Source organism: Humulus lupulus, chromosome 1, assembly GCF_963169125.1.
Source record: "Humulus lupulus chromosome 1, drHumLupu1.1, whole genome shotgun sequence".
Taxonomy (NCBI): domain Eukaryota; kingdom Viridiplantae; phylum Streptophyta; class Magnoliopsida; order Rosales; family Cannabaceae; genus Humulus; species Humulus lupulus.
The window spans coordinates 39,389,820-39,401,098 of NC_084793.1; the positions used below are offsets into that span (position 1 = coordinate 39,389,820).

General features: G+C 32.6%; 1 protein-coding gene and 1 long non-coding RNA gene across 2 annotated transcripts; both read right to left on the reverse strand.

The window, feature by feature from the left end:
• Positions 1-1,358: 1,358 nt before the first annotated feature.
• On the reverse strand, positions 1,359-2,821 carry LOC133823401 (uncharacterized). The gene is made up of 2 exons (XR_009888328.1): positions 1,764-2,821; positions 1,359-1,681 (listed from the first exon to the last, which is right to left on the reverse strand). It is a non-coding gene; the product is annotated as an uncharacterized LOC133823401 (long non-coding RNA).
• Positions 2,822-2,881: 60 nt separating this feature from the next.
• Positions 2,882-6,599, reverse strand: LOC133813377 (protein MOR1-like). Its single transcript, XM_062246866.1, has 11 exons — positions 6,544-6,599; positions 5,343-5,399; positions 4,669-4,776; positions 4,458-4,563; positions 4,246-4,325; positions 3,903-3,977; positions 3,807-3,818; positions 3,547-3,738; positions 3,332-3,433; positions 3,173-3,247; positions 2,882-3,089 (listed from the first exon to the last, which is right to left on the reverse strand). The coding sequence occupies exons 3-11, from the start codon at positions 4,714-4,716 to the stop codon at positions 2,925-2,927; spliced, it is 855 nt and encodes a 284-aa protein (XP_062102850.1). The 5' UTR covers positions 4,717-4,776; positions 5,343-5,399; positions 6,544-6,599; the 3' UTR covers positions 2,882-2,924.
• Positions 6,600-11,279: the final 4,680 nt, after the last annotated feature.

An 11,279-nucleotide genomic window follows, 5' to 3' on the forward strand; every position in this document is an offset into this window, starting at 1 on the left:
AAATACCAAAAAACATAACTATTTTTTTAAATGATAAAAAATGGATTCTTAAGTTTATTTTCAGTCAAAATTTATTGATAAAATACAAAAATAAACTCACTTAAAATAATATAAATAATCAATAAATTTGATTAAACTTAAAATTGAGAATCTTTTTCAATTTTAAGTTTAATCAAATTTATTGATCATTTAAATGAAAAATAAATATATTATTAATTTTTAAGTAAAGTTATTTGTATATTTATCAAGAAAACTTTAAGTAAAAATAGACTTAAGAGGCCTATTTTACTATTATAAAAAAAAATAGAAATGACAACAAATGGCCTCATAAAAAATAGCTGTTTTTTTCAATTCTTATACTATATTATATTTTTTAAAGTTAGAAAAAACAGCCTCTCACTTCGTTTCAATCATCTTATGTATCGTCGCTTGAATGAAGACACCCGATCGACCCAACTTTCCCAAATGTCTACCACTGGCCCTTCTCCTTTTTGGGTCTTGATTTTTTGTGTCGTTTCAGCCCTCTTGGTCAACGTTTCGTCGAGAGAAAGAGAGAGTGTGTGTTGTACCTGAAAAAAAAATACAAGCTCAAGTGTCTTGTTCGTGGTACAGCTGGCAAGCAAATAATGAAGGTTATTCAATCCTTAGAACGATGTATGAGTTGTAAGGTTCATAGCCTGAGTAAAGCCCAACTGAGATTAGACATCAAGGAGATCACCTAAGTCACATCTCGAGCATCTCGATGTTCATATAGCTGAAGCCTACAAACCTCCAGCTCAAGGAGTGCATTCAATTCGTTGTAAACCTTTGGAGTGCACAGACTTGAATTCCTAAAGCCTCGAAGACGTTACACAAATCAATGGCATATTGTAACTGTTGTAACCCCTGCCAGATAAACGTACACTACAAGAAAAAATGCTTTTAATAACTCCAAAAATGTGTTATCAAAAGCTACGATAACACTTTCTGATGTGTTAAGAAATACTGTGTTATCGTAGGTCAGGGTACTTACCATAATACTTTATCAGTGTTATACAGATGTGTTATTGTACTGTCAACGATAACACTTTTTTTGTGTTATACTACACTTTAGTATAACACTTTTTTTATGTTATATTACACTTTACTATAACACTTTTTTTGTGTTATACTACACTTTAGTATAACACTTTTTTTGTGTTATACTACACTTTAGTATAACACATTTTTTGTGTTATACTAGACTTTAGTATAACACATTTTTTGTGTTATACTACACTTTAGTATAATACATGTGTTATATTAGCTTAGAGAAACATAATCTTTGTTTACTTGCACAAAACTAGGAAAACAAATATGAAAGTTGAAGCCAAATAAGGTAACATAAATAGATTTTTATTAATTACTCAAATGTAATTACAATATTTAGTCTACTAGTCTAGGCTTAAGAAATCATATTACAACATGGTGGGTTGAATTAAACACTGAGCGCAAAACAGAGATTCTTCTTTGTGAAATTCTTTTTTATGCCAAGCAATCCTTTGAGCTGCTGAAGGGCAATTGTAATGACAGCTCCTCCCATGAACCCAACAATGGCAGCTCCTCCCATGAACCCAAGATGTTAGCACCCATGGCCATTATAGCAACACTATTAGGATTAGGAGATAATTTCCTGACCAAAGTGCAGATGATCTCAACAACCCTGGGCAAATGATAAGAGACAAGAGCATTAACATGACAAGAAACAAACATAACACGGTACACAGAAAAAGAACAGTATTTACCACACTCAATGCCCATTAAAGCAAAACACACAGCCTAGCAGGTATTGCTGCAGAAGCTTTTAGTTAATTAGTATTGTCAAAACATCATAAATCTAGATTAGTTTCAGTTAGATATCCCAGTTGCACAAGATTCTAAGTGTTCATAAAAAATCTAGATTAGTTTCAATTAAATAGCATGTCATCTTCCTATAATATAGCATGAATAATTTAGCAGTAATCAATATCTCTGTAGTCTCTAGAAAGCTAGATTTTCAGTTAATATGATATATAGAAGACTTACAGTTAGACCAGGTTTAGTTTCTTTGGTGACTACACTGAGTCTCATATCCAAATTCTTTTCAAGACAAGATATTTCCAAATTCTACACAAGTTTTATGGAAAAGTATTAAAATAAGAACCTTAAGTGACAATTACTTCACTTTGTTGTAGTGATTATCTACACTTCATTGTTAAATTATGTAGTTTCTTAAAAAATAAATGAATATCTAGTTTCACACACAGAAACCAACATTTAATTCAAAACTCAACCTTAAATGTTACAGTATGTTACTAGAGTGCAACAGAGAGTTGTGATGAACCTGTACTGAAGCAATAATCCCTAGTTCACCAAACCTGTTTGCAGTCCCAAGTGTAAGATGCTGGGCATGCTTAATCTGAAAATTAGCTCTAGTCATGCAAAAATAAGCATGGAAAGAAATATCAATATTAAAACTTTGCAATAAGAAACAGATTTTCTGTGGCACATAATAGGTGGCAAACTATAAATCTTGCACATAATAGATTCAATTGCTATTGAAAAGGCAGAAAACATAGAAACAAATGACCAAAACTTCAGACAAGAGAACTGCATGTACCATTAAACACCATTCTACATATAAAGAGCAGGTTAATTGCTAAGGCAATTGCTGAACCAGCTGTAACATACACAACACAAAGTTTGTACACACAAAGAAGAGCAACAACTAAAAGTAAAAGAACAGCAACTGAACAATAACATGCCCCAAAATATAACATAAAACATGTCACTTTTGCCAAAAGAAAAAAAAAAAGTTCAGCTATTAAAGATGAATGGTTACTAAACTAGCACATGCAGAAAAATGAATCAGTTAAGAGAATTCATATTAGTTTGAAGGAGTTCATTTGATTTCAGAACTGAGTAGACTAGAGATCATACTGTAAAAAATGTGCACTAATATACAAAAGAAATGAACCAGTGATGCACTCAAAAACCTTTTGCAGCATCTCAAGCCCATCAATTTGCTTCTTAAAATCTGTGCTTAGAAGCCGTCTATGCAAATCCTCTCTGAAGTACTTCATCAAATCATTCTGCATAAACGTGTATGTTAAATAAATTCTGCATTAAATTAGATACAAAATAAACAAATCTGAGAAACTACTATATCCACAACCTCAAGGTCTTGAATTTGTTCTATCCGTGGATCTTCAAACTTAAACCTCCTTACTACCAATCTTTCCCTATCCTCCTGCAGATAAGTAAAGTCCAAATGATTACTTGTCAATATATTCAAAAGTAAGAGACATTCAAAAATTGCTTGCTTAAGTTGTACCTTATTGGAATCTTTAACATTTAGTAAAGCCTGCGATTGAACTGCTATATCTTGAATGGACATAATTGATTCTGACCTCAAAGCCTCCGTACCAACAGTTCTCTTTAAAAAATCATTAACCGAAAAAAATTAAAAAATAAAATAAAATAATAATAATCTCCTTACAAAATTATAAGTTATAAAAGAACTAGAAGTAAGCATTTAAGGAAACATACAGAAGATGCTACTTTGCTTCCATGCTTCAAAACACCATTAGAAGTGGATTTACCCACTTTCGAAAGGGTCTTGGATGCAGGGGCCGAAATTGTTTTGGCAGATTCAAAAGATTCTGGAAAAAAATAATTATTATTGGTATAAATCACCAAAACAAAATACAAGCAAGAGACCCAAGTACCCAACAGCCTTACCTTGAAAATTACCATAATGCTTCAAACGTCATGAACAAGAGCTAAAGCTGGTTCTGAACATCCCTAACAAGCTTCTCAACCTGAAATAATACATTCAAACAATGTGTTCATGCACTAACTGACCAATGAGTCAAAATAGTACCAAAAGTTACTAGTGCACTTACAGTTTCTTGTATACAAACTATCAAGATTTCAGCAATGCATGTCTCTGCTGCTTTACGAACATCTGATGATTTATCCTGGATGAAAATTTCATAAAGTCATAACCAGAAACAATGGAAAGGGAACTGGCATCATGATTCTTACATCTCTATGCACATTATTGTTAGCATGGAAATATTCTAGCAATGCAAACAAGTAAAAAGAATATTTCACTGTTTTTGACAAGTCAGAATTAACGTCAGAGCAGAGGAAGCTGGCTTTAGTAGCTGTACAGCATCAGGAAATTCAGCAACAAATAAACAAAAACGAACAATACATGCATCTTCAATGATTAAGTTGGAGCACCTCAAATGGATTCTTCTCATACTCCATATCCAGTGCACTAAGAAGTGCAGGTTTAACATCAGAAAGAAACCCTTTAATATCTACAAAAGAAAAGGGGTGGGAGGGAGTTACAAATTAATCATAAAAAAAAGATCAATGTTTGGGAGCAGTTCAACTAAATATTTAAAAGGAAATTGAGGTGTGTGGACAATTCAAATAAAATGAGTATCAACCTGGGCCGACAAATTTATGCAAAACACCCAAAAGCTTGACAGAAAAAATTCTAGTAGCAGCTGCACTTGACTGCAGTCCAGTATCTTTACAAAAATCAATTAAATCCTGTAAAACAAAATATATCAATTCCTTTAATAGTTGAATATGGTAATTATTAACTAACAGTTAGACAAAGCAAAAAACAAAAAGGGCCCAAATATAACTCCAAACCTTAAGTTTCAAATGTGAGATGCCAAAATCTTCCACTGCTGAAACCATCCACAGTAGCCCCTCGCTAAGAACCTTGGGATTCTTGTGCTCTTTTAGTATCTTGTAAGTCTACAATACAAAAAATTCCTTGACTTTTATTGGATTATAAAAAATAAAAAAAGCAATCAAAGAAAAGAAATACAAGTTCCAATCAATTTAGAACCTAATATGTTTCATCCCTGCTTCAGAAGTTCACAAGAGAAGTGCAAACAAACTTCTCTACAGAAATGATTTAAATGTAAGACTTACTCTTTCAAAAATAAATCCAGGACCTACAGCTTCACAAAAAGTGTTCACTGTTGTGTAACAAGTTTTAAATCTGTTTAATATGATTTCTTTTATGATTTTACTGTTGGCAACATGATTTAAGGTTGTTTCAACTTTCAGTTTCAATAGCAATCATTTCAGATTATCAATCATAATGGTTTATTTTTATTTGAATAGGAATTTGGCAAGAGAAATTTCTCAAGAATATGTTACTACAAGTTCAAAATCTATTCTATCAATGTACTCATTGTTTGTTGATAAATTACTGAAGAAATCGATGCATAAAAATAAAGAGAAAGAAAATGAGTTGTTTGATAAAATGAAAAAATAAAGAGAAAAGAAAAATAAGAGAAAAAATAGAGGGATACCCGCTAAATTTTTTCTCCTCTGCTTTCACTCTTCTCATCAATAAATCTATTTAGATCCTGCACCAAGTCATTAAATAAATAGTCAAATCCCTGCATATTCAAACCCAGCCAGCAGGTTGTCTGCAATTTCAAAAGTTAAATAACAATTGTCAAATCCCTGCATATGCTTTATAAAGACTTCAGTTCATGCTAGCAGAAAACCAACATAGAAGCAGACATTTATATTGGTTTTGGTACTAAATCTATCCCAGAACAGAGTAAAAGTTCTTGCCACCACTTTCATTGTTATCTTGAAAGAAAAATAGTTTATAGGTTAATGAAAATATTATAATCAATGTGCCAACTCATCCACCAGAATTATTGTGGGGAATAAACTCACTTACATGCATGCTTAAAGCGTGTATGTGTGTGTATATGTGTAATTATCTGTGTACTAGTTTCTCATACCGCAGCACACAAATTACTTTTCTTCTCTTCATTGCAAAACAAGAAATATATGGGGTCCTTTTATCTACTGACCAAACAAGACATAGGGAATAGTAAACAGAGCAGTGTTGTAAATATAGTGTTGGGTTATTCGGAGACATTATACTTATGGACAGAGCAGCTACTAGTTATTTTCATGGGTTTTTGTTGGCTATAACAGTACTAGAAGACCCTTCATGGAAGAAACAACTGTCCTCAACCATGTATTTAAACATCATTTTTAACAAAAACAAGTGTCGTATATCTCACAATTCAATGCCAAATTAAGAAGCATACAAAGTCAAATTAAGAAAGGATTCAAGGCCAAGAATCCCATTTACTCATTTACAAGCAATTACTCACATATCTCATTGAAGCATTCTGTCAAACACCTTTAATGCATTATTTAAAGCTTAGTAATATATACTTTAAAACAGCAAGCAAGTCCAGATACGTCCTATATTCACTCTTTCTCTCTCTTTCTATAAATATATATATATATATACTAGAAAAAACTCAGTGAACGGTCACTCCCATATAAAGCATCATTTTTTATAAAATATTGACACTTCATTTGTGCAGAACAGAGTCCAAATTCATAGAATATCTTAAAAATGTCAAAATTTGTAAGAGGGGTCATGTTTATTGTCAACTGAAACCACTTCAATGAATTATCAAGTGAAAACAACTGCATAAATTAGGAGAAGCTGACAGTTAACAAAAGAAGTATTCATACCCTTCTACTGAAACAAGGCACCGATTTTTAGGAATAAGACGATGAAAAGAAGCCTTTTCACTGTTGGACTCAGATCGAGCATTAAACTGAAATTTTAGGAACCAAAAAAAAATTATAATATCTATAAAAAAAAACCATCTTGAACAAAGCCAAAGTTAAGATTTTACCATCTTATAGTGATCAGTTTTCTTAGTGAAACTGGGAATAAGTCCCCATTTCATGCATTGGAGGACCACTGCACCATCAGAGCCGTCTTCTCTGCGGATACCGAGTATGTTTGATCCTGGGGAAACATTGTACGAAGGACGATAGCTGCACACACATACGTATATATATTTATATACAGATATATATATGAGTTTAACTTATATAAATTGATTAACAAAGAGAAAATATGATTGATGAATAATTAAATCAATGATGAAAGAACCAAAAACGAAATTACAGTAAAAACTTAGAGTGATGAACAATTAGAATCAGAGACTGTACTGTAAAGCTCCTTCGTTGTTCTTCGCAGATTGAAACAAGAAATTTCAACTGTAGTAATTTCGTCTTGAATCAGAGAAACCCTTGACTCGAATGTGGTGAAGCCCTTCTCATATTTGTCTTTCGTGAAGGGGAGTGAGAGACCGAGAGAGCTACTTGCCTACGAGAATGACCGAGAGAGACCGAGAGAGCTACTAGCCTTCGTGAAGAGAAAGATTGAAGAAGAAGAAATGGGTAAGGGGAAATGGGTACACGGGAAACTAGAAAAAACTTAGACATTTTGGTTGGCGGTATTTTATTTTACTTTGCCGCCCGAAATATTTCCCATATACAATAACTCTTTTTAAATACTATTATAATGATGTGTTATGGTAATGGGTATTTGGTGTAGTGGTATAAAATCAGGCAATTAATGTCTTTATTACATTTATTTGTACGTTTGGAGAGTTACTCAAATATGCACATTACTTGATCATATGTAAACGGTCACTGAATTATGTCTGTTGAACCCTTATTAATAGAGGGGGAATGGACTGAAAAGGGGACCGAAACTTTATACGCCAAAACTCTTCTAAAATTGTCATAAACAATTTTCTCAGAGATCACAAGCAATACTATAGACTTTGGACTAGATGAATTTTAATCATTGAACCACGTAAATTCTTGAGTGTTCATATTTATGATAAATTCTAATTCCTCATTCTCGAACTTCTTAGTTCAGTGTTGATGAAAAATTGTGTCAACAGAGAGATAGGGGGAGAAAGAAAGAGAGAGGGACGCTTGGTGAGAGAGAAGGACATAGGTTTTAAGTGTTCTCCGATAGAGAGAGAGAGAGAGAGAGAGAGAATTAGAGTTTAGGTTTTTATTCAAAACCTAGGTCATTCTCTCTCTCCCTCTCACACACACACACAAAGAGAGAGAAAATTAGAGTTTGGGTTTTTTTTTTTTGGGAACGAGGGGGGGGGGGTGAGAGGGGTATTTTCAGTACTAGGGGAATCATTATTCAACACCGTAAATTATTCAGAATTTTGTTAAAATTTGTGGGATGCGTAATAATATAACTATCATGTATGTTGTCATATAAAAAAATTGAGTTATAATTTTTTCAGGTACCGAAAATAGAAAACACTCATACAATATGGGCAAAAGTGATGTTATACCTAAGAAGCTCCATATATATAATGCATGTTTGCTTGATTTTATTTAAAATATTTATTAATTATTTTTATTAAGTTTTTATGATTATCTTATAAATTTTAAATAAATAAACAATATTTAAAAGAAAAATTAAACCAAAACATATATTGTTTATGTTTTTTTTTACAAAAAAAATAATATGATAACATTTTAGATCACAAACTACTATATTCAATGTGTACAAAACATTCATGATATTATTTAAACTCCACCTCAATGATTGGTTAAGAAGCTCTTGTTTATTTTTTATAGAAGAGAAATATTATTCTAACTTCTTATGTAGTTACACAATCATATTATTTGTACACACAACACACACATATATATATAATGTATTTAAAATATTTTTTGTTATTTAATATGAATCTATATATATATTTATATAAGTTAGATTAAGTAATAAAAATATTTTCTTTAAAAATATAAATGATAAAATTTTTAATAAAAAATAAGATTATTTATTCTATATTATTACAATGATGATATTTTATAACATTTAAATTTATATTAATATAATTATTAAATATCTAATCTTGTATTAAATATTATTATAATAATGATATTTTATAATATTTGAATTTATATTAACATAATTACTAAATATTTATTTTATTCTGTTAAATATTTTTAATATTTCATCAAAGTTAACAAAAAAAATCGCTAAAACCAAGAAAAATTGTTAAATGCACACTTTTATATAGAAGAGATATATAATTTTTGGATTTGATAAGAGAAAGGAGTCTGGGTTTTGATTGATCGCTACAAGAAAAAAGGTTATTTGTGGCGAGATTATTTGTGGCAAATATATATAGTTATATAAATAGTATTGTTTATTTGTTTTAATAATATTAAGACAATTATTAATATTAGATTGTATGGTCTATTTTCTTATCAATTAATGGAGACTACAATTCTGATTGGGAAATTTCACTATTAATACTTAATGATGCCTAATATTATAAAAAATCCTAACACTAATAATCTTTTCAATTTGATGCTAAACATTCCTCTCATACCCAAAACACCCTCTCCCATTATATCTTCAAATCCTAAAATCTTCTCTTCCTCTCTCTCTTTCATTCTCTCGAAATCCTCCCTAAACCCTACAAATTTGTATGATTTTCATGTCAAAATCGTTGTAAGTCATCTCTGTTGTCTCTGTGAAGTCGTCCATATCAAAGGTAACATCTATTTTGAGTGTTTTTGGAGGAGAAAAACCATGGGTAATAAGATTGTTCATTTTATGTGTTGGGTATTATTTTTCTATATTTTTTTTGGCTATTTTGAATAGATCTGAGCCTATATTGGTGTGTTTTTTTGGGGTTTTTTATTGAGATTTCATGATCTGCGTTTTTTTAGATTTTCTGCAACTTTTTTGCTCGATAGGAGCTCGATAACGGTTCGATAGGAGCTCGATGGTATGTAGAAGAAGGTATTTTATGAGCTCGATGTTGCTCGATATAGAGCTCTATATCGAGCTTCTATCGAACTGCCATCGAGACACTATTATATATAATCTTTTTAGGTCACCATCGATCTGCTATCAACCCATTATCGAGCATATCGAGCCTAACTATATCAACCCCATTGAGAATTCATCATTGACTCATATTGATCCCTATCGAGCTCAAATCGAGCCCTATCGAGCGGTATCATCTCGTGCCCTATCGAGCTAACGTGTACTTAGGTAACCATCGAGCTCATATTGAGTTGTCGAGCCAAATTGTATAAACCCATCGAGAATTGACTCCTATCGAGCTCATCTCGAGCTTCTATCGAACTCCATCGAGTTCAGTTGATCGAGCCCTATCGAGGGCTATCGAGCTCTATCGATCTCTAATCGAGAATGTGAGCCTAAAATGTACATCTAATCGAGCTCTTATCGAGCTTACATCGAACCCATCGAGCAAAATCGACAAAACCAGAGAGAAACCCAGACCTTCGAATCTCCATACCCATTCCACAGATCTCAAATGCACATGATTTTAACTACAAAAATGGACGAAGGTTCATGCTTTTACCTTAAAATCGAATGTGAGGTGGTTCAATGGAGGTTCTTTGTTTGATTCAACGCCGTGGGTCTAAGTTTTCCCGCTCGACGGCAGAGCTCTGCAAGTGGGTCGGCGGAGAGATGGGAGAGATGAGTCGACGGGGGTGGGCTCGATGGAGGTTGGGCTCGACGGGGTTTGGGCTCGATGGGGGTGGGGTCTCGATGAATTTTGGGGATTTTTGTGAGAGAGTGAGATTGTAGCGTCCTAAATTTGCTAATAAGGTTTAGGGCCTTGATTAGCAACCCGGGAGGGAAATAATTGATTTAATTACGTTAATATGTGAATATGATGATGATGTGATCAGAAATACATGTTTATGTGAATTAATTATGCATGTGGGCCCCATATGGCTTCTAGGGCATAATTGTACTTTTAGCCCGTTGAGGGCATAAATGTAATACTTGTGAATATTGTGACGGGATTAACGGGGATTTTTAAGTATACTCGAGGACTTAGCGGGATGTGTTAAATGGCTAAACTACCCTTGGTGATATTTGAGGACTTGGGTTAACTTAAGGGGCAATTAATTCATTTTGGCAAATGGATATACTCAATGGGAGCTGGGAATTCTAGAGGCATCTAGGAAAAACAGAGGAAAAAGAATAGAAATCTCTCTCAGCTCTCTCCCACTCGGTTTTATCTCAAACCATAGGGCTTGATTATGAAGGATCCTAGGCTAGAGATTCAAGTATTCAGAAGTTTAGCTAAGATCAAGGGTAAGTTTCCTAGTCAGTTCTCTATTGAATTTCTGTTGGAAATGTTAGATTAGTAAGATGAATTGTGTTTTTGCTTGTGGATTATTGGAATGAAGTTTTGGCAAAGTTAAACTTAGGAATATGTGGATTTAAGCTTGGAGCTGGGTTTGAAAGCATTTCAAGGTCGAATTCTTGCTTAAGGCCAGAATTCCATGCCTTTCTGAATTTTATATTCTAGTGTGGTTTAAGTTTTTGTGAGTTTTAAACCACTTTGTGATTTTGGGTTTCATTGAGTGTTTGAGTTTGT